Here is a 25,064-nt window from a genome sequence, read left to right as displayed (position 1 = left end):
TTTTGCAACGCTTAATGGCGACATAGACAATACTATACCTCAGGGGTGTCAAACTCATTTTAGCCCAGGGGCCACAAAGAGGGAAATTTATTCCCAAGTGGGTCGGACTGGTAAAATCATGTCAAAATAACTTAAAAATAAAGACAACTTCAGATTTTTTTCTTTGATTTTTGCAACGCTTAATGGAGACATGGACAATACTATACCTCAGGGGTGTCAAACTCATTTTAGCCCAGGGGCCACAAAGAGGGAAATTTATTCCCAAGTGGGTCGGACTGGTAAAATCATGTCAAAATAACTTAAAAATAAAGACAACTTCAGATTGTTTTCTTTGATTTTTGCAACGCTTAATGGCGACATAGACAATACTATACCTCAGGGGTGTCAAACTCATTTTAGCCCAGGGGCCACAAAGAGGGAAATTTATTCCCAAGTGGGTCGGACTGGTAAAATCATATCAAAATAACTTAAAAATAAAGACAACTTCAGATTTGTTTCTTTGATTTTTGCAACGCTTAATGGCGACATAGACAATACTCTACCTCAGGGGTGTCAAACTCATTTTAGCCCAGGGGCCACAAAGAGGGAAATTTATTCCCAAGTGGGTCGGACTGGTAAAATCATGTCAAAATAACTTAAAAATAAAGACAACTTCAGATTTTTTTCTTTGATTTTTGCAACGCTTAATGGCGACATAGACAATACTATACCTCAGGGGTGTCAAACTCATTTTAGCCCAGGGGCCACAAAGAGGGAAATTTATTCCCAAGTGGGTCGGACTGGTAAAATCATGTCAAAATAACTTAAAAATAGACAACTTCAGATTGTTTTCTTTGATTTTTGCAACGCTTAATGGCGACATAGACAATACCATACCTCAGGGGTGTCAAACTCATTTTAGCCCAGGGGCCACAAAGAGGGAAATTTATTCCCAATCGGGTCGGACTGGTAAAATCATGTCAAAATAACTTAAAAATAAAGACAACTTCAGATTTTTTTCTTTGATTTTTGCAACGCTTAATGGCGACATAGACAATACTATACCTCAGGGGTGTCAAACTCATTTTAGCCCAGGGGCCACAAAGAGGGAAATGTATTCCCAAGTGGGTCGGACTGGTAAAATCATGTCAAAATAACTTAAAAATAAAGACAACTTCAGATTTTTTTCTTTGATTTTTGCAACGCTTAATGGCGACATAGACAATACTATACCTCAGGGGTGTCAAACTCATTTTAGCCCAGGGGCCACAAAGAGGGAAATTTATTCCCAAGTGGGTCGGACTGGTAAAATCATGTCAAAATAACTTAAAAATAAAGACAACTTCAGATTTTTTTCTTTGATTTTTGCAGCACTTAATGGCGACATAGACAATACTATACCTCAGGGGTGTCAAACTCATTTTAGCCCAGGGGCCACAAAGAGGGAAATTTATTCCCAAGTGGGTCGGACTGGTAAAATCATATCAAAATAACTTAAAAATAAAGACAACTTCAGATTTTTTTCTTTGATTTTTGCAACGCTTAATGGCGACATAGACAATACTATACCTCAGGGGTGTCAAACTCATTTTAGCCCAGGGGCCACAAAGAGGGAAATTTATTCCCAAGTGGGTCGGACTGGTAAAATCATGTCAAAATAACTTAAAAATAAAGACACCTTCAGATTTTTTTCTTTGATTTTTGCAACACTTAATGGCGACATAGACAATACTATACCTCAGGGGTGTCAAACTCATTTTAGCCCAGGGGCCACAAAGGGGGAAATTTATCCCCAAGTGGGTCGGACTGGTAAAATCATGTCAAAATAACTTAAAAATAAAGACAACTTCAGATTTTTTTTCTTTGATTTTTGCAACGCTTAATGGCGACATAGACAATACTATACCTCAGGGGTGTCAAACTCATTTTAGCCCAGGGGCCACAAAGAGGGAAATCTATTCCCAAAAGGGTCGGACTGGTAAAATCATATCAAAATAACTTAAAAATAAAGATAACTTCAGATTTTTTTCTTTGATTTTTGCAACACTTAATGGCGACATAGACAATACTATACCTCAGGGGTGTCAAACTCATTTTAGCCCAGGGGCCACAAAGAGGGAAATCTATTCCCAAGTGGGTCGGACTGGTAAAATCATGTCAAAATAACTTAAAAATAGACAACTTCAGATTTTTTTCTTTGATTTTTGCAACGCTTAATGGCGACATAGACAATACTATACCTCAGGGGTGTCAAACTCATTTTAGCCCAGGGGCCACAAAGAGGGAAATTTATTCCCAAGTGGGTCGGACTGGTAAAATCATGTCAAAATAACTTAAAAATAAAGACTTCAGATTTTTTTCTTTGATTTTTGCAACGCTTAATGGCGACATAGACAATACTATACCTCAGGGGTGTCAAACTCATTTTAGCCCAGGGGCCACAAAGAGGGAAATTTATTCCCAAGTGAGTCGGACTGGTAAAATCATGTCAAAATAACTTAAAAATAAAGACAACTTCAGATTTTTTTCTTTGATTTTTGCAACGCTTAATGGCGACATAGACAATACTATACCTCAGGGGTGTCAAACTCATTTTAGCCCAGGGGCCACAAAGAGGGAAATTTATTCCCAAGTGGGTCGGACTGGTAAAATCATGTCAAAATAACTTAAAAATAAAGACAACTTCAGATTTTTTTCTTTGATTTTTGCAACGCTTAATGGCGACATAGACAATACTATACCTCAGGGGTGTCAAACTCATTTCAGCCCAGGGGCCACAAAGAGGGAAATTTATTCCCAAGTGGGTCGGACTGGTAAAATCATGTCAAAATAACTTAAAAATAAAGACAACTTCAGATTTTTTTCTTTGATTTTTGCAACGCTTAATGGCGACATAGACAATACTATACCTCAAGGGTTTTCAAACTCATTTTAGCCCAGGGGCCACAAAGAGGGAAATGTATTCCCAAGTGGGTCGGACTGGTAAAATCATATCAAAATAACTTAAAAATAAAGACAACTTCAGATTTTTTTCTTTGATTTTTGCAACGCTTAATGGCGACATAGACAATACTATACCTCAGGGGTGTCAAACTCATTTTAGCCCAGGGGCCACAAAGAGGGAAATTTATTCCCAAGTGGGTCAGACTGGTAAAATCATATCAAAATAACTTAAAAATAAAGACAACTTCAGATTTTTTTCTTTGATTTTTGCAACGCTTAATGGCGACATAGACAATACTATACCTCAGGGGTGTCAAACTCATTTTAGCCCAGGGGCCACAAAGAGGGAAATTTATTCCCAAGTGGGTCGGACTGGTAAAATCATGTCAAAATAACTTAAAAATAAAGACAACTTCAGATTGTTTTCTTTGATTTTTGCAACGCTTAATGGCGACATAGACAATACTATACCGCAGGGGTGTCAAACTCATTTTAGCCCAGGGGCCACAGAGAGGGAAATTTATTCCCAAGTGGGTCGGACTGGTAAAATCATATCAAAATAACTTAAAAATAAAGACAACTTCAGATTTTTTTCTTTGATTTTTGCAACGCTTAATGGCGACATAGACAATACTATACCTCAGGGGTGTCAAACTCATTTTAGCCCAGGGGCCACAAAGAGGGAAATTTATTCCCAAGTGGGTCGGACTGGTAAAATCATGTCAAAATAACTTAAAAATAAAGACAACTTCAGATTTTTTTCTTTGATTTTTGCAACGCTTAATGGCGACATAGACAATACTATACCTCAGGGGTGTCAAACTCATTTTAGCCCAGGGGCCACAAAGAGGGAAATTTATTCCCAAGTGGGTCGGACTGGTAAAATCATGTCAAAATAACCTAAAAATAAAGACAACTTCAGATTTTTTTTCTTTGATTTTTGCAACGCTTAATGGCGACATAGACAATACTATACCTCAGGGGTGTCAAACTCATTTTAACCCAGGGGCCACAAAGAGGGAAATTTATTCCCAAGTGGGTCGGACTGGTAAAATCATGTCAAAATAACTTAAAAATAAAGACAACTTCAGATTTTTTTCTTTGATTTTTGCAACGCTTAATGGCGACATAGACAATACTATACCTCAGGGGTGTCAAACTCATTTTAGCCCAGGGGCCACAAAGAGGGAAATTTATCCCCAATCGGGTCGGACTGGTAAAATCATGTCAAAATAACCTAAAAATAAAGACAACTTCAGATTTTTTTTCTTTGATTTTTGCAACGCTTAATGGCGACATAGACAATACTATACCTCAGGGGTGTCAAACTCATTTTAGCCCAGGGGCCACAAAGAGGGAAATTTATTCCCAAGTGGGTCGGACTGGTAAAATCATGTCAAAATAACTTAAAAATAAAGACAACTTCAGATTGTTTTCTTTGATTTTTGCAACGCTTAATGGCGACATAGACAATACTATACCTCAGGGGTGTCAAACTCATTTTAGCCCAGGGGCCACAAAGAGGGAAATTTATTCCCAAGTGGGTCGGACTGGTAAAATCATGTCAAAATAACTTAAAAATAAAGACAACTTCAGATTTTTTTCATTGATTTTTGCAACGCTTAATGGCGACATAGACAATACTATACCTCAGGGGTGTCAAACTCATTTTAACCCAGGGGCCACAAAGAGGGAAATTTATTCCCAAGTGGGTCGGACTGGTAAAATCATATCAAAATAACTTAAAAATAAAGACAACTTCAGATTTTTTTCTTTGATTTTTGCAACGCTTAATGGCGACATAGACAATACTATACCTCAGTGGTGTCAAACTCATTTTAGCCCAGGGGCCACAAAGAGGGAAATTTATTCCCAAGTGGGTCGGACTGGTAAAATCATGTCAAAATAACTTAAAAATAAAGACAACTTCAGATTTTTTTCTTTGATTTTTGCAACGCTTAATGGCGACATAGACAATACTATACCTCAGGGGTGTCAAACTCATTTTAGCCCAGGGGCCCCAAAGAGGGAAACCTATCCCCAAGTGGGTCGGACTGGTAAAATCATGTCAAAATAACTTAAAAATAAAGACAACTTCAGATTTTTTTCTTTGTTTTGAAAATCGAACAAGCACAATCTGATACATACAAATCATAATGTTGTTTTTTTTTTTATATACTTACATGTAGCTGTTCATAGTAGTCCAGTAGTACTCAACCTTTTTTCAGTGATGTACCCCTTGTGAACATTTTTGTAATTCAAGTACCCCCTAATCAGAGCAAAGCATTTTTGGTTGAAAAAAAAAGAGATAGAGAAGTAAAATACAGCACTATGTCATCAGTTTCTGATTTATTAAATTAACCCTAACCCTAACCCTAACCCAGTATACGGTTATAAACAATATATATTAAAAACATAATGATTTAGCTTTTTTTTTTTTATTAAAAAGGATTCTGACTTCAAAATGTAAAATGAAATGTCTTTATTACTACAAAAAATGTGTCATAAATTGGCTTTTTTAGAGAAGAAAATGACATTCCGATGTAAAACAGAACATTTTTAACTAGTAAATTATAACCAAAAAAAATGTTGCGGGGCTGTCCAGGCGGGGTTTCTTAAATGCCTCAAATGTCCGTCATTTTGAGTTAGGATTGCGTGTATTTTCAATATATGTCCAGGGTCAAGAACGGGTTGAAAACAAAACAAATGTGAGGGAGGGGCAGAGCACTAATGGCGTTGTGAGAGTGGCCGTGCCAGCAACCTGAGGGTTTTCTGGTTTGATCCCCACTTTCCACCAACCAAATAATGTCCGTTGTGTCCTTGAGCAAGACATTTCACCCTTGCTCCTGATGGGTCGTGGTTCGGGCCTTGCATGGCAGCTCCCGCCATCAGTGTGTGAATGGGTGGATGTAGAAATAGTGTCAAAGCGCTTTGAGTACCTTGAAGGTAGAATAGCGCTATACAAGTACAACCCATTTACCATTTATAACAGTGCAAAACATTGCTCATTTGTAGTGGTCTTTCTTGAACTATTTGGAAAAATATATATAAAAATAACTAAAAACTTGTTGAAAAAAACAACAAGTGATTCAATTATAAATAAAGATTTCTACACATAGAAGTAATCATCATTTTAAAGTGCCCTCTTTGGGGATTGTAATAGATATCCGTCTGGATTAAACTTAATTCTAAACATTTCTTCACAAAAAAAGAATTCTTTAACATCAATATTTATGGAACATGTCCATGAAAAGTCTAGCTGTCAACACTGAATATTGCATTGTTGCATTTCTTTTCACAGTTTATGAACTTACATTCGTATTTTGTTGAAGTATTATTCAATAAATATATTTATAAAGGATTTTTATAACATTTTAAAAAATCTCACGTACCCCTTGGCATAACTTCAAGTACTCTCAGCGGTGTTCGTACCCCCATTTGAGAACCACTGTCGAAGTCTATCTTCATTTGTTGTGATTTATAATTTCTGAATACAAGATGTGATAATGTTCATCAGTCAACTAGGTGTGAGTCTGGCAGAGTTTTAAAATGCTCTCGTTGGTTTACAATTTTAATCTATCAGAAGATGTAATAAATAGAATTATCAAAATCAGTTTGCAGGATGATAAGAATGTAATTTACTCATTTTCCTCAACTGATGTACTAACATCATGTGGTTTATTCTGTACGTATTTAGCATCATCTACAAGAAAACTTGTGAATTTGGACTAATTTCATGAATCACACATGAAGTACGTAGGGGATACATGTTATCCAGCGTATGCCCAGATATTGTGTCCCCAGTCCGCCCCCTCTTAAGTCCTGCGCACTCCTGCGGCAGGGGATGCAAATAATTTCTATTGTGACATCCATTGGACTCATTTAGAATTGCAGTTTCTTTCATTAAAAAATGTCAGCTAATTTTTATACTTACCAAAATCAACTTGCGGGCCGGATACAACCTGTTTGCCGGCTTGATTCGGCCCACAGGCCGTATGTTAGACGTCCCTGCTATACGTACAGTGGGGCGAAAAAGTATTTAGTCAGCCACCGATTGTGCAAGTTCTCCCACTTAAGATGATGACAGAGGTCTGTCATTTTCATCATAGGTACACTTCAACTGTGAGAGACAGAATGTGAAAAAAAAATCCAGGAATTCACATTGTAGGAATTTTTAAGAATTTATTTGTAAATGATGGTTGAAAATAAGTATTTGGTCAACCATTCAAAGCTCTCACTAATGGAAGGAGGTTTTGGCTCAAAATCTCATGATACATATGTATCGGGGCCATATGGCCCCATTCATTCTTTCCTTAACACGGATCAATCGTCCTGTCCCCTTAGCAGAAAAACAGCCCCAAAGCATGATGTTTCCACCCCCATGCTTCACAGTAGGTATGGTGTTCTTGGGATGCAACTCAGTATTCTTCTTCCTCCAAACACGGCGAGTTGAGTTTATACCAAAAAGTTCTATTTTGGTTTCATCGGACCACATGACATTCTCCCAATCCTCTGCTGTATCATCCATGTATCCATTTTGGTATAAACTCAACTCGTCGTGTTTGGAGGAAGAAGAATACTGAGTTGCATCCCAAGAACACCATACCTACTGTGAAGCATGGGGGTGGAAACATCATGCTTTGGGGCTGTTTTTCTGCTAAGGGGACAGGACGATTGATCCGTGTTAAGGAAAGAATGAATGGGGCCATGTATCGTGAGATTTTGAGCCAAAACCTCCTTCCATCAGCGAGAGCTTAGAATGGTTGACCAAATACTTATTTTCCACCATAATTTACAAATAAATTATTTAAAAATCCTACAATGTGAATTCCTGGATTTTTTTTTTTCACATTCTGTCTCTCACAGTTGAAGTGTACCTATGATGAAAATTACAGACTTCTGTAATCATTTTAAGTGGGAGAACTTGCACAATACTTTTTTGCCCCACTGTAAATGTTGTCTTTAACCGTCTCTTCTGTCTGACGCTTGATTGGCTCCGGTTTCTGATTGGCAGGCAGGCGAGTGGTGCGAGCCCATCACGTTGCGTCCACCAAACGAGGCCACCTCATCCACGCCGGTGCAGTACTGGCAGCACCACCCCGAGAAACTCATCTTTCAGTCATGCGACTACGAAGCCTATGTGAGTTATTCTCCCACTTCCAAATATGGTCATGCGGTGTGTCTACTTCCTCCCACTTGTGTGTCCATCCATGGTGGACAAAGTGGGACTTGACTTTATTGAGGACACGCAGCCCGTAGAGTCCAAGTGGATTAAATGTGAACATTAATCTCTTAATCTGCAGCGTTACATCTGTGTTTGTATCTCCAATGTGACAAAACCATCTGCTCGGGATTAGAAATGTTAAGATTAGTCCAGCATCCTCCTCACTAACGCAACTGGCTTTTTTTTGGTTTGCTTAATTTTTTTGGGACAGTATTTGGGCTCCATGCTGGTGAAGGAGCTGAGAGGTACCGAGTCTACGCATGACGCTTGTGCTAAAATGAGGGTAGGTACAGATCGGCATGCCAGAATATTCCATCATGTTTTTGAGGTTATTTGATTTTTATACACTTTTTGTTGTAAATTTGATCAACATCTTTATTTCATGTTCAATATTTGTCGAGCAGGTCAAGTATAGTCTGTTTGTATTATTATTTTTTTTTTTCAGTAAATCATATACACAATAATAGGTTTTCCAACAATGAGGAATATTATTGATCCAGGTAATTATTATTATTATTATTTTACAATAGTATACCTCAAATCACATCAAATCAAAACTCTATTTAGATAGTATTTTTCATACACAGGCAAGTGGTAAACAAAAAGTGCTGTACCAAAAAAAATAGAAGAAAACGCATACACACAGCATTATTCCATCCATCCATCATCCTCCGCTTATCCGAGGTCGGGTCGCGGGGGCAGCAGCCTAAGCAGGGAAGCCCAGACTTCCCTCTCCCCAGCCACTTCGTCCAGCTCTTCCCGGGGGATCCCGAGGCGTTCCCAGGCCAGCCGGGAGACATAGTCTTCCCAACGTGTCCTCGGTCTTCCCCGTGGCCTCCTACCGGTCGGACGTGCCCTAAACACCTCCCTAGGGAGGCGTTCGGGTGGCATCCTGACCAGATGCCCGAACCACCTCATCTGGCTCCTCTCGATGTGAAGGAGCAGCGGCTTTACTTTGAGTTCCCCCGGATGGCAGAGCTTCTCACCCTATCTCTAAGGGAGAGCCCCGCCACACGGCGGAGGAAACTCATTTCGGCCGCTTGTACCCGTGATCTTATCCTTTCGGTCATGACCCAAAGCTCATGACCATAGGTGAGGATGGGAACGTAGATCGACCGGTAAATTGAGAGCTTTGCCTTCCGGCTCAGCTCCTTCTTCACCACAACGGATCGATACAACGTCCGCATTACTGAAGACGCTGCACAGATCCGCCTGTCGATCTCACGATCCACTCTTCCCTCACTCGTGAACAAGACTCCTAGGTACTTGAACTCCTCCACTTGGGGCAGGGTCTCCTCCCCAACCCGGAGATGGCATTCCACCCTTTTCCGGGCGAGAACCATGGACTCGGACTTGGAGGTGCTGATTCTCATTCCGGTCGCTTCACACTCGGCTGCGAACCGATCCAGTGAGAGCTGAAGATCCCGGTCAGATGAAGCCATCAGGACCACATCATCTGCAAAAAGCAGAGACCTAGTCCCGTGGCCACCAAACCGGAACCCCTCAACGCCTTGACTGCGCCTAGAAATTCTGTCCATAAAAGTTATGATCAGAATGGGTGACAAAGGACAGCCTTGGCGGAGTCCAACCCTCACTGGAAATGTGTCCGACTTACTGCCAGCAATGCGGACCAAGCTCTGACACTGATCGTACAGGGAGTGGACCGCCACAATAAGACAGTCCGGTACCCCATACTCTCTGAGCACTCTCCACAGGACTTCCCGAGGGACACGGTCGAATGCTTTCTCCAAGTCCACAAAGCACATGTAGACTGGTTGGGCAAACTCCCATGCACCCTCAAGAACCCTGCCGAGAGTATAGAGCTGGTCCACAGTTCCACGACCAGGACAAAAACCACACTGTTCCTCCTGAATCCGAGGTTTCAGAATTCGACTATCCGGCGTAGTCTCCTCTCCAGTAAACCTGAATAAACCTTACCGGGAAGGCTTGAGGCCTTTTTTAGGATGGAATTAGCAAATACATGAAATATTGCCACATGGTAGTTATACTAATAACAAGTGTGGCTCATTACAATAATTAAAAAAAAAAAGTTAGAAACAAGCAAATAACGTAAAAAAAATATTTAGGTTACAGGACTTTGCTGAGATTGTTTACGCCCAGTCTTAATTGAAATATCAACAAATATACATGAAAATAAATGACTAAACTCGCTTTAGTTCTTCTGACGTTATGGCCTTCAGGGGATGTAGACGATGCAACTTCCTGTGGACCATGTGACTTGAGAAATAGTCCGTATTTTTCCGAGGAGGTAACGCATTAAGGTAACTGGTCTGAATGGAGTCCCAGGGTCACCAGTAAAGTGTGAATTCTAAATATATATATTTTTAAGAATGTTAAAGTCTAATGGAAACAGGAAACCATTTTCGTAGTATTAAATGTGAGGTTGTTTAAATATTTTGCATTGTATTTATCAAATATACAATCAGGACAATTTGCTTTATAAAAATAAAAAATCACAGTTAATATGATCACATTTATACATTTTATTTCCTGTAGAGGAAAAAAATGTCACCTATTTAGTGACATGTCCAGTATAGCGAGTGGTACCTCAGGATAGAAGTTTAATTGGTTCCGTGACGCAGCTTGTATCTCGAAAAACTTTTGTAAAAAGGCGTTGCCATATGAAATAAATTAAAATCGATTAAATTGGTCCACATGTTTAACATGTGTATACAATAGGATAATATAATGTACTACAATAGTTTAATGAAGTAATGTGATAATAATGTACAGTATTGGCCTTGGAGAGTTTACATCATCTCTTCTGCTTCTCAGTCAAACACACCAACAGCAGTTTCTCCATATTTTTATGGATAAACGTCCGTTGTTCAGATATCAATTTAACATTTGCTGTCGTTATTGACTCACTCTGCTTCAGTATAGTGCAGACTAGCAGTGCTACGCTCCTTCATTAAGTTAGCTAGCTACATATTATGATATGTTCCATCCATCATCCCTCCATCATCTTCCGCTTATCCGAGGTCGGGTCGCGGGGGCAACAGCCTAAGCAGGGAAACCCAGACTTCCCTCTCCCCAGCCACTTCGTCTAGCTCTTCCCGGGGGATCCCGAGGCGTTCCCAGGCCAGCCGGGAGACATAGTCTTCCCAACGTGTCCTGGGTCTTCCCCGTGGCCTCCTACCGGTTGTACGTGCCCTAAACACCTCCCTAGGGAGGCGTTCGGGTGGCATCCTGATATGTTTTGATGATTTATTTCTTTAATTCAATGAATATCATCCACTTCTTCTTCTCAGCACCGTTCTTTACACTCTCTTTCTTTCTTTCTATGCTTGGAAAAACTAACTTATGTCCATCTCTAGCTATAAGCTAATGCCAGCGAGTAAAACCGGATGTTTTGGGGTTGACTGTGAAAGTCAATACAGCAACTAGTGGCGGTGAAGCTCGTAACCTGAATATTTGCTCGCAACCTAAAGCATAACAATTAGCCAGGAGAACAACTCATAACCCAAAAAATAATACGTATAGTAAGTAGGGGTGTGATTTTTTTTTTTTTTAATCAATCCAACAAACCACTACACAGCAATACCATAACAATGCAATCCAATTCCAAAACCGAACCTGACCCAGCAACACTCAGAACTGCAATAAACAGAGCAATTGAGAGGAGACACAAACACGACACAGAACAAACCAAAAGTAGTGAAACAAAAATGAATATTATCAGCAACATTATCAATATTAGTTATAATTTCAGCATAGCAGTGATTAAAAATCCCTAATTGACATTATCATTAGACATTTATAAAAATAAAAAAAAGGAACAATAGTGTCACAGTGGCTTACACTTGCATCACATCTCATAAGCTGGACAACACACTGTGTCCAATATTTTCACAAAGATAAAATAAGTCATATTTTTGGTTTGTTTAATAGTTAAAACAAATTTACATTATTGCAATCAGTTGATAAAACATTGTCCTTTATAATTATAAAAGCTTTTTTTTTTAAAAATCTACTACTCTGCTAGCATGTCAGCAGACTGGGGTAGATCCTGCTGAAATCTTATGTATTGAATGAATACAGAATCGTTTTGAATCGGAAAAACATTGTTTTTGAATTGAGAAATCGCGTTGAATCGAAAAAATCGATATATTATCAAATCGTGACCCAAAGAATCGATATTGAATCGAAAAGTGGGACGCCCAAAGATTCGCAGCTCTAATTGTAAATATAGTATTTAAAAAATATTTTAGGTAAATGTTGTTACTTAGCAATCTGCACAAATAATTGAAATTCTAAATTGTTTTGGTCATAGTGCTGCTAACATTTTTGAAAAATGACAACTGGGAGTCGACGTATGGCTTCCATTGTTGATTATTTGTCATGTTTGACACCAGGCCTTTTGAGGAACGTCCTTCATGAAAACTGTGAACATTTACTACAGTGTTATCAATTGTTTGTCAAATATCGCTGAATAAAATATTAGCACTTTGATGCAAGGGGCTTTCCAAATAAAGTTTTGATTGATTGATAAATTGTATTAAAATGCATTGTTTCCTCCTACGGTTGACAAAGGCAGATTTTTTTTGTCCTTTCGGTATATTTTTGCTGTATTTTGGCTATATTTTTTTGTGGTTTAATCTGTAATACAAGATTTTCTGTAAAAGATTTTTTTCATGTCAGAATAAAAAATGTAAATCCAATTCTTTCATAGGTGTAAGATACACAGGCAGTTACTGGACATTAAAGCATTGTCAAACAGGACATGCAAGTTCTTCATTTTTTAAACATTTTGGATACATATCTTTTTTTTTTGCTTGAAAGCACAGTTTTGATTGAGTATTTTCCAAAACATGAGTTATTTCACAAATTTTAAACCTATGATATTATCTGAGTCAAGGTCAACATTAAACATTTTTAGAACAGGGGTGTTTAAACTTTTTCCACTGAGGGACATAATCAAAGCAAGCGGGGGCCATTTATTTTAAAAACCAATACAATATATGAATAAAAAATATACATTTAGGCCTCCCCTTAGGCTTGATCCCGGAGACCCCAAAGGGTTTTGGTAAAAATACAATGTAAAAAATGTGTTATTATTCAATATTATTATTTTTATCATGATTCAAGTTTTAAATCTCTAGATCAACATTAGGTCTATCTGTCAATGTGAGGTTTTTAAAGATTTAAGTTGTATGCTCTTTTTGTCAAAGAAAACCTTGTTTTTTTATGGAAACAAACACAAAATATGCAATATTTTCACCCAATAAAATTTTCAAGTAGAATATTTGAGATTATATAATAATTGGGGCCGTAAAAAGGTCAACAACTTATAACACCATTGATTTTAATTCACTATTATCTTTTGTGCAATGACACTTAAAAACAAAACACACTGATCCTAAGGGGTCCTACTCATTAAAGTGTTAAAAAATAAATATTTTTTTTTTTACTATTTACTTTTAAACACAATGGTCTCGAGATCAACTTCGGATCTATTTGTCAATTCTAAGTTTTTTTGTATTTTTTTTTTGTTTGTTCGTTTTAGGCCCTTCTTTGAAAAAAACAGCTTAGTTTTTTATATAGCAAACACAAACTATGCAACATTTACCCCCCAAAATATCTCTAAGTGGAATATTTAATCTGACGTAATTGGAGCCTTGAATTGGTCAATAATTCACAATTGATTTTGATTCACTATTTTTTTTGTGTGTGAAAGAAACAGCCTGCATGGCAGCTGTGTTTTTAGAGTAAACATTGCAACATGTTCTTGTTCAATTTCACCTCTTTGATCTTTTATACCACTTTTTATGTTTTTAATTTTTTTCCATATAATTTTTAAAACGTACCGTGGGGCCGTTAAAACATGACCTGCGGGCCGCAAATGGCCCCTGGGCCGTACTTTGGACACCCCTGGTTTAGAACTTGTATTGAAAAATGTCAGTATAAAAGTAAATACAAATTTAAACAGAAGCCAACATGTTTTTATGCCTTTCAGAAACTTAAGGACTTGTATGTCCTATTTGACTTTGAAGACAATTAAAATGAAATGTCCCCAGAGTGTTAAAGAGCTAAATCGTCAGAGCGTCACACTTGACGTTGTCATTAAAGGCAATGAGGTGCCAAGCCCCGCCTCCTCTGAGCTGCTCGGACACAAAGACACTTTCCAAAAACATGGCAGGTAATGGTGCAGTAAGTCACGTGACCTCTGCATGATAATAATGATGTTGCCATAATGACTTGTTGGGTGTCCAGACTTCCTTTTTCCTCCTTGTGACCCCTGACCTCTAAAATGATTTGTGTTCACGATCTCTTTGTTTAAATGGGCCAAAAAAAAAAAAAGTGGATTTCCAAAAGAAAACCACTTTATTTTTCTCTTTCTTTTCTGATTTTTTTTCGGCCCTCCAAGAAGTCTACGGAACAGATGAAGAAAGTGCCGACCATAATCCTGTCCGTGTCTTACAAGGGAGTCAAGTTCATCGACGCCACTAATAAGGTGACAATTCCTGTTGCGTGCGGCGTTACAAATAGCACGGCAAAGGTCACGGGCGGCCATGTTTGCCCGTGTCGCTTGCTGCATCATTTTTGAATCATGAGGGGAATGAGGCATCTTCTTTGGATTCCTCTTCTTTGTTCACTGGGAACACTGAACAGTCATATAATCATTTTGTTAATATTATTTATCCAATATAGTATTACTATATTATGTCTAAATTAATCATATGCATTCATGCATTTACAATATTGCAGTAATATGAATTTTGTATAATATAATTATAATTTTGTGTAACCTGTATTATGATTTTATATAAAGTGTCAATTAAGATGGACTCGTTATAGATCCTTTGCAGCAGCCATATTTATGAATGAAATAAGTTTATTTCGGTCATATAATCAATCAAATCAAATCAATCAACCATTGTGTGTGATCAGTTTTACAGTACATGTTATATGTATACAATAATGCACATTTACACATAAAAGAAAAGAAAAAGAATGACCAAAAAAGGAATAGGCTGAAGCCAAAGCTTATATTTGCCTATCCTATACCTTCACAGAAAATTAGATTGCCTGGAACATCAACATAAAAAAATAAATAAATCAAAAATCAATGGGATGAAAGTAATTGTGACTATATTTTATAATTTTCAATTATTTCACCTTTCAATGTTTTCTTAAACCTTACCAAAGAATTGCATGTCTTCAGCTCATCACTGAGCTTGTTCCACCATTTAACTCCTAAAACTGTAATACATTTGTATTTTATATTTGTTCTCGCTTTACCCATTTCAAAAATCGATATCCCCCGTAAATGATAGTTTTCTCCTCTTAAATGAAATAGCCTGCGAATACAAGCTGGAAGGCTGTTGTTCTTTACTCGAAACATAATTTCCATTGTTTTTAAAAACACAATGTCGGAAAATTTTAACACATTTGAACTCATAAATAAAGGATTGGTATGTTCATAGTAGCAGGCTTTGTGTATTATTCTAATGACCCTTTTTTGAAGTTTTATGATTGGGTCTATGTTTGTTTTATAAACATTTCCCCAAATTTCAACACAATACGTTAAATATGGAAAAATAAAAGAATAATACAACATATGCAGGCATGTCTTATTCAGCATGTGTCTTACTTTATAAAGAATAGCAATAGATTTGGATATTTTTCCTTTTATATATTCAATATGCGGTTTCCAACACAGTTTATGATCAATTATTATTCCCAAGAATTTAGTTTCATATACTCTATCAATTTCCACATGATTTAACTTTAATTTTGCTTCACAATTTGTCCTTGCACCACTAAACACCATAAATTTAGTTTTCTTATCATTTAATGATAACTTATTAATATCAAACCATTTTTTTAGTTGAATTAACTCAACCTCCATTATCCTCAACACTTCCTTCAAGTCTTCTCCTGAACAATATACATTTGTATCATCTGCAAACATAATAAATTTCAATATATTAGATACTGAACAAATATCCTTTAGGTAGAGTATAAATAACTTAGGTCCCAATACTGAGCCTTGTGGAACACCACAAGTTACTCTTCTTGGCTGTGATTTAATCTTATTAATTTCCACATATTGATATCTGTTACTTAAATAACTACTTAACCACTGTTGCGAAACACCTCTTATACCATATTTTTCCAATTTCTGCAGAAGTAAGGAATGATCGATTGTGTCAAAAGCTTTACATAAGTCAATAAATACTGCAACGGTGTGTTGCTTTTTTTCTATTGCTGTAGCTATGTTTTCTACAAAGTCAATCACCGCTAGAGATGTAGATCGATTACTCCTGAACCCATACTGATGGTCATTCAATACAGTCTAGTACAAGCAAAAATGAAATTAGAAAAGAAATATATATATATATTCATAGAAAATGCAAATAAACAGCCTCCTATCTATTATTAATATTATGGTACTAGTACAGTTCATTTAGAACAGGGGTGTCAAACTCAAATACAGAGTGGGCTAAAATTTAAAACTGAACAAAGCCACGGGCCAAGGTTGAACAAATTAACCTTTTAATAGGGACCCAAACAAGTTTTGCAATGAATATTGAACAAGCAAGGCTTAAATAGGGCAGCACGGTGGAACAGGGGTTGGTGCATCTGCCTCACAATATGAAGGTCCTGAGTAATCCTGGGTTCAATCCCGGGCTCGGGATCTTTCTGTGTGGAGTTTGCATGTTCTCCCCGGGTATTTGGGCTTCCTCCCATGGAACAGGCAGAGCTTATATAACGTAACAGTGCAAAATCAACTTTCAAAAAACATCAGTGGTATACTAAATAAAATTTAATTAAAAAAAAGAATGCTTCTTTTCTATTTGCAGCCTTCTGAGGTAAATATCAACATTAACTTTTTCCACAGGCTTATAAATTCAATGATAAAATAAAAATGAGGTGGGCGGGGTTTGGTAGTAGCGGGAGTGTATATTGTAGCGTTCCAGAAGAGTTAGTGCTGCAAGGGATTCTGGGTATTTGTTCATTTGTGTTTATGCTGTGTTACGGTGCGGATGTTCTCCCGAAATACGTTTTGTCTTTCTTGTTTGGTGTGGGTTCACAGTGTGGCGCATATTTGTAACAATGGTAAAGTTTTTTATACGGCCACCCTCAGTGTGACCTGTATGGCGGTTGACCAAGTATGTGTTTGTGAAAGCCGCATATATTATGTGACTTGGCCAGCACGCTGTTTATAAGGAGGAAAGAGGACGTGACGACATGTTGTAGAGGACAGTGCCTTTAAGGCACGCTCCCAATATTGTTGTCCGGGTGGAAATCGGGAGAATGGTTGCCCAGGGAGATTTTCGGGAAGGGCACTAAACTTCGGGAGTCTCCTGGGAAAATCGGGAGGGTTGGCAAGTATGAGTATTAGCGGTGAATGTGGTGTTACCGGCGGGCCAGCTCTAATGTTAATTTGATATTGCCTCAAGGGCCAAATGAAATTAAACGGTGGGCCGAATTTGGCCCGCAGGCCAGAGTTTGACACCCATGATTTAGAACATACATACAGTGGGGCAAAAAAGTATTTAGTCAGCCAGCGATTGTGCAAGTTCTCCCACTTAAAATGATGACAGAGGTCTGTCATTTTCATCATAGGTACACTTCAACTGTGAGAGACAGAATGTGAAAAAAAAAATCAAGGAATTCACATTGTAGGAATTTTAAAGAATTTATTTGTAAATTATGGTGGAAAATAAGTATTTGGTCACTTCAAACAAGGAATATCTCTGGCTCTCACAGACCTGTAACTTCTTCTTTAAGAAGCTCTTCTGTCCTCTACTCGTTACCTGTATTAATGGCACTTGTTTGAACTCATTATCTGTATAAAAGACACCTGTCCACAGCCTCAAACAGTCAGACTCCAAACTCCACTATGGCCAAGACCAAAGAGCTGTCAAAGGACACCAGGAAAATAATTGTATACCTGCACCAGATTGGGAAGAGTGAATCTACAATAGGCAAGCAGCTTGGTGTGAAAAAATCAACCGTGGGAGCAATTATCAGAAAATGGAAGACATACAAGACCACTGATAATCTCCCTCGATCTGGGGCTCCATGCTAGATCTCATCCCGTGGGGTCAAAATGATCATGAGAAACGGTGAGCAAAAATCCCAGAACCACACAGGGGGACCTGGTGGATGACCTGCAGAGAGCTGGGACCAAAGTAACAAAGGTTACCATCAGTAACAAAGGTTACCATCAGTAACACACTACGCCGACAGGGAATCAAATCCTGCAGTGCCAGACATGTCCCCCTGCTTAAGCCAGTGTATGTCCAGGTCCGTCTGAAGTTTGCCAGAGAGCGCATGGATGATACAGCAGAGGATTGGGAGAATGTCATGTGGTCAGATGACACCAAAATAGAACTTTTTGGTATAAACTCAACTCGTCGTATTTGGACGAGTTGAGTTCATTGTAAGAATTCTTTAAAATTCCTACAATGAGAATTCCTGGAATTTTTTCCCACATTCTGTCTCTCACAGTTGAAGTGTACCTATGATGAAAATTAGACCTCTGTCATCATTTTAAGTGGGAGAACTTGCACAATCGGTGGCTGACTAAATACTTTTTTGCCCCACTGTACATACAGTAGCACGTTTACACTTGCACAATTCAACATGCCAAAAAAGAATAGGAAGAAGTAGAAGTTATTTTAATCCAACCCCTTTCTCCAAGGTACAGCAAATACTGATAGTTTGTTCACTTTCTGTGAAATCATTTTCAATAGTGTCAGGTTCAAACACAGATGACATCTATTAAACAAGACAAAAAGCAAGGAATTAAACAGAGACAGAATTCAATTTTGCTCAATTGAGGAGAAACGTGTCGACCTGTGACCTCTTACAGTGTCACCCACGCTCTGCCAAAAAAATTGCACGCCTCCTTTTATTTGGACATTCCCTGACCACATGGCCACAGCTGTTTCTAAGGGACGAGGGTCATATGCAGTTCACAGAAAAGGTCGTAAACAGTTCACAGAAAAGGTCGGTTAAAAAAAGACATGGTAAAAGAGTTCAAAAAGAGGTTCGTAAAACAGTTCAAAAATAGGTTTGTAAAACAGTTAAAAAAAAGAGGTTGTAAAACAGTTCAAAAAAGCGGTCTCTGGAACTTGGGTAGATCCTGCTTTCTTTCCGCTTTGTAGTCCTTGGGTTAAAACAATATCTTTCTGTTGATTACAATACATGCCGCACACGGGATTGAGTAATGAGCTGTTTGTCTTGTCAATGTGTCAAGGAGTTGGGAGGCGGCAAACAATACATGAAAGAAAACAGAAACACCTTTATGTTGCTTCCCCCTTACACAGTGGAGTTTTACAAGCCTTCTTCTTGGTAGGTTTCAAAGACGACTTTTGTCTTCTTGCTTGGAACTCATTTCAACACAAAGTTTTTGTGATAACTTAGAAACAATTATTCTAACAAATAGTAAAAGAAAAAAAAATACAAATGTGTACTGTTAAGTTAATGATGTTTGTGGATTACAATGAGTTCAGAAATAAGGGAGTAAATGTAACAACATTTCAGTGTAAGTATAGACCAGGGGTGCCCATTACGTCGATCGCGAGCTACCAGTCGACCGCGGGGGGTGTGTCAGTCGATCTCGAGCCAGGCTTTTAAAAAAAAATAGACCTAAAAATGACTGATCATCAATCTTCACCAAGACGTCACTTAAATGACATTCACGGTACCGGAGGGTCTTGTGAGATGACGCTGGCTGCTGCAAGATCATTATTATGAAAATATGACCGAGAGGAAGGCGAGAAACGCTTTTTATTTCAACAGACTCTCGCGCCGTCCCTTCCGTCAAAACTCTAAAGGCCGATTGCACATTTCCTATCTTCACAATAAAAGCCCTGCTTCATGCTGCCTGCGCTAACTAAATACAGAGTCTCGGAAAACTGGCGTGCACAAGCGATCCCTCAGAAAGCTGGCGTGCACATCACTTGTGCACGCCAGCTTTCCGAGACTCTTATTTTGTTAGCGCAGGCAGCATGAAGCAGGGCTTTTATTGTGAAGACAGGAAATGTGCAATCGGCCTTTAGAGTATTGACGGAAGGGACGGCGCGAAAGTCTGTTGTAATAAAGTGTTTCTCGCCTTCCTCTCTGTCATTTTTTCATAATAATGAACTGGCAGCAGCCGGCGTCATCTCACAAGACCCTCGGGTGCCGTGAATGTCAATCAAGCAAGCTACGGAATTTTCCGCCAATGTTTTTCTTGTAAAGTGTATGGAAGCTGGATGAATTAGATGCCAAAAACCAACCACTTTCATGTGGTATTGTACAGAAAGGACAACTTTTTTACTCCTCCATTTGAAAATGTGGGCGTTATCATCAATACTGTCTGATTCCAGTCAATGCAAGTCATCAGAATCAGGTAATACACCAACTTATATTCTTGTCTTTGTGAAAGAAAGACATCTATATGTGTTACACATGCTTGTATTATCATTAAACACATTTAACTTGTTTACAAAAATGTCTCTTTCATAAATAAATAAATATAAATGATATATATAAATGAGGTAGATCCCCTCGAGTTGGTCAATTGAAAAGTAGCTCGCCTGCAGAAAAAGTGTGGGCACCCCTGGTATAGACTATGGAATATGTAATGCCGTAACTGAATAATGATGCCTTGTAGGCGTACAGCAAGTAATATAATTAAAAATAATTAGGGCTGACAAATTTAGCACGTTAAAGCATGCGATTAATCACAAAAATGACCCAATTTATCTTGCATCAACGCAGATGAATCAGCAATTTATTTTGAGCGCACATGCTCGCTACCTTACCTGTCGACAGTTACCTGAAAGGCAGCGTGGTTTGTTATTCGGTCTGTGATCAGGTCAAGGCATCCGTTAGGTGAGGGAGGAGACTAAAATAATATAAAACTTGTTATAAAACTGCAAGTTTTGAGCAAATAAATGCCGTACATTCAAGTAAAACGTTTTAAAGAATGTTTGTGTATTACATCCTGACAATAAAATTGCATTTCCGTCAAAATATTGGGGTCATTTTTAAAGTTATTTAAAATTATGTAAGCAAGTAATTTACTGTGATTTATTAAAACTCCATCCATCCATTTTCTACCGCTCATTCCCTTTTTGGGGTCGCGGGGGGGGCGCTGGCGCCTATCTCAGCTACAATCGGGCGGAAGGCGGGGTACACCCTGGACAAGTCGCCACCTCATCGCATATTAAAACTCAAGTGTTATTAATCTGATTAAAAATGTAATCGTTTGACAGCACTAATAACAATATAAACAAATGATTATGAGTTTTTTAAATATTTAGTTTTTAAATATGAACTCCTTGCATACACATATAATTTAATAATGTGATTGTTAATATAAGTTAATTACATCAAATATAATTGCATTTTTCTTTTAGGGGAGGGGTGGATTTCTTTTTTGAGAATACATTTTTAAAGATACTTTTTTTTTCATCCGTTTCCATCCTATCTTGTAGAAAGTATACATCATATGTCAGCAGCCATGAGAAGTTTTTGTAACCAGTAACGTGTTTTGAAAATATTTAATATCATGTTTGGATGAGAGGTCGAGCGATACTGATTATCATCCGTCAAGGAGGCCAATATCTAGATATTTGGAGGCAATATTCTTTTGCCGTGAAAGTTATTCAAACATAAATAGTATAGGTCAGAAAACAGCAGGACAATGATTTAAGTCGGGGTTTTTTTTACATTATTTCCAGTAGCGACATAGTGTTTTATGTAGCGCTAATATTGTGGTTAATTTAGCAGCAGAAACACACCGGGGGAGCTCACAAACACCGTTATTACATGTGTCTAAGAGGAGCATCAAATTTTCTTTTCAACATATGGGAAATCTCCTGGAAAAATTTATGAAAATATGGTATTTTTCTACATCACAATAACTCGCAAGCTAATCAATTTTATAGGAGTCTGTGGGTCAGTGACGTGCGGTGAGGTTCATGGCTGGTGAGGCACTGACTTCATCACAGTCAGATTTATAAACATACGAACCCTACAGAATATCTTTTTCACCATTTGATTGGCAGCAGTTAACGGGTTATGTTTAAAAGCTCATACCAGCATTCTTCCCTGCTTGGCACTCAGCATCAAGGGTTGAAATTGGGGGTTGAATCACCAAAAATGATTCCCGGCCGCTGCTGCTCACTGCTCCCCTCACCTCCCAGGGGGTGAACAAGGGGATGGGTCAAATGCAGAGGACAAATTTCACCACACCTAGTGTGTGTGTGACAATCATTGGTACTTTAACTTAATGTAGCAGGTACTTTAGCTAGTATAGTATAGTATAAATAAATGACACTTATTATTATCATTATTAGCGGTAATACTGCTAACATTAACAATATTAAATATTCACATGTATGTACAAAATAACAAACACGACAGTACACAGTGTTGTCACTATGACAGATGTAACCGCGCTCCAGCGTTAGTGTTCATTCATTGTCTTTACTGTAGAATAAAAAATGCAGATGGCCTTAAAACGCCTCAATACTCAGTCACCATATTTAAGTATCCAAAATAAAGACTCGACATAAATATAAATCTAATCGGCACAGAAAAATTGGAGGAAACCGGATTAGAACCCGATGCTAACCGCCCATAGAAAATACATGGGTACGGCTAGTAGCTACTATTAGCGAACAAATTCACTTACCAACTCGGCTTAATATCTCAACATCGACACACTTTTTCGTCGCGACTCGGCCCTGATGGTCGGCACCGATAAGTTTACAATCGGTTGTAAAATGTTGGACGGTTGTTTTTACGATATGCAGGCAAACGACAACTTTAAAACATACCGGCTTCAGATGTCCCCAGGCCTGGCCGAGTAGTGCAAGAATGATCTCTGGGATCACTAGCGCCCTCTACCACCAGGAGGCCGGAGATCAGGTGCCTCATATAGTGGGTCTTCGCAGCCGTTTTATGATTGCCCAGCACAAGAAATACGTTACACACATACAGTTGTTGGCAAAATACACTGTACATTATATACCTCAGCTAACTAAACTGTAGAAATGTATGATATAATTCATATAGCAATATGGTCTTACTGCACAGCAGACAGCAGTTAGCCGAGTCATTGCGCAATCCATGGTGAGGCTCAGCTGGCTGTGACTCACCGCAAGTAATTCTCAGTGAACGGCAAATGTGAAAATTAAGTGATTTTCAATAAAAAAGAATTTAAAACTGGCGAAGTTAAATGGAAAATAACTATATAGTATAATCACTGGATACATATAACAATATAATGTTTTTTTTTTCTTTTTACATTTTTTTCTTTCCATGATGGCAGGTGAGGCCCCGTCTCGCCTGCCTCCCCTGACTGCACGTCACTGCTATGGATGTATTACATTGTAAGGTTTTTTACTATTTGTTGGTTGGTTACCGCTTCACGGTGGCAGAGGGGTTAGTGCGTCTGCCTCACAATACAAAGGTCCTGCAGTCCTGGGTTCAAATCCAGGCTCGGGATCTTTCTGTGTGGAGTTTGCATGTTCTCCCCGTGAATGCGTGGGTTCCCTCCGGGTACTCCGGCTTCCTCCCACCTCCAAAGACATGCAACTGGGGATAGGTTGATTGGCAACACTAAATTGGCCCTAGTGTGTGAATGTGAGTGTGAATGTTGTCTGTCTATCTGTGTTGGCCCTGCGATGAGGTGGCGACTTGTCCAGGGTGTACCCCGCCTTCCGCCCGATTGTAGCTGAGATAGGCGCCAGCGCCCCCCGCGACCCCGAAAGGGAATAAGCGGTAGAAAATGGATGGATGGGTTACCTATTTAATCCTACCCTTTTCCCACTCCTTAGCTATTATTAACACATATGTTCACTTCCTGTTCATAATTTGTAACACAATTTACATGAAGAATTTCTAAATGGAGTGAGTGATATAAAATATATGATTTCTAAATATGGCAAACGTTATTGCAGATGCATTCCTGTTGTAGTTGTAAAAAAAGTAAATAAATAAAAGAAGCCCGATATCGATATGCCAAATATTTGCGCCAATGATCGGCCTGGCCAATAAAGTGGTGAAACCTTAGTTTATAAATAAATAAATAATAAATGGGTTGTACTTGTATAGCGCTTTTCTACCTTCAAGGTACTCAAAGCGCTTTGACACTACTTCCACATTTACCCATTCACACACACATTCACACACTGATGGAGGGAGCTGCCATGCAAGGCGCCAACCAGCACCCATCAGGAGCAAGGGTGAAGTGTCTTGCTCAGGACACAACGGACGTGACGAGGTTGGTTCTAGGTGGGATTTGAACCAGTGACCCTCGGGTTGCGCACGGCCACTCTCCCACTGCGCCACGCAATAATAATTTGTGAGAATCAGTTTAAATCGAGAATTGATTCTGAATCAAATCGTCACCCCAAGAGCCGTAATTGAATGATGAGTTGTTGTAAGACTGACATTCCTAATATCCTTCATAGAAGTTTGACATCAATCAGTGTAGTAGTTGTTACATATTGGTGCTCGCCGGCAAACAAACAAAAGCCAATAACCAAACAAAAGCCTTTTGCAGGAGCTGATGACATAAAAGCTTGCGTCTGGTGTCTGCCACATTTAGAGCGAAGCTGCTTTAATGAGTCTTGCAGCGACATCACCAGAGGACAAACTCCAAACTCCCTGAGCAGAATGCCGCATGAAACGAGATGAATAATAAATCACATTTGTTTTTTTCATTTTCTCGTGAAGCGACTCACTGTAGACAATGTTGACTTCCTTCTACAGAACATCATCGCAGAGCACGAGATCCGCAACATCTCGTGCGCGGCCCAGGACCCCGAGGACCTGTCCACCTTTGCCTACATCACCAAAGACCTCAAGTCCAGTCACCACTATTGCCACGTCTTCACCGCCTTCGACGTGGTCGGTGCCCGCCTTTCACTTGTCTTTACTGAAT

General features: G+C 38.7%; 1 protein-coding gene across 7 annotated transcripts in view; it reads left to right on the top strand.

The window, feature by feature from the left end:
- anks1b (ankyrin repeat and sterile alpha motif domain containing 1B) overlaps window positions 1–25,064 on the top strand; it is a 385,802-nt gene that overhangs the window by 346,969 nt on the left and 13,769 nt on the right. For 5 of the 7 annotated variants that reach the window (XM_061912133.1, XM_061912135.1, XM_061912137.1 and 2 more), the window contains 4 exons: window positions 7,937–8,062; window positions 8,358–8,429; window positions 14,535–14,621; window positions 24,893–25,030. In XM_061912133.1, the coding sequence (XP_061768117.1) occupies window positions 7,937–8,062; window positions 8,358–8,429; window positions 14,535–14,621; window positions 24,893–25,030 (423 nt within the window). The remainder of the gene's footprint in view (window positions 1–7,936; window positions 8,063–8,357; window positions 8,430–14,534; window positions 14,622–24,892; window positions 25,031–25,064) is intronic. The other 2 variants (XM_061912134.1, XM_061912138.1) reach the window with 2 other exon arrangements.

This window comes from Nerophis ophidion, linkage group LG10, assembly GCF_033978795.1.
Source record: "Nerophis ophidion isolate RoL-2023_Sa linkage group LG10, RoL_Noph_v1.0, whole genome shotgun sequence".
NCBI classification, from domain to species: Eukaryota; Metazoa; Chordata; class Actinopteri; order Syngnathiformes; family Syngnathidae; genus Nerophis; species Nerophis ophidion.
Note: the sequence above shows the minus strand (reverse complement) of the source record. Positions and strands in the feature narration are given on the sequence as shown.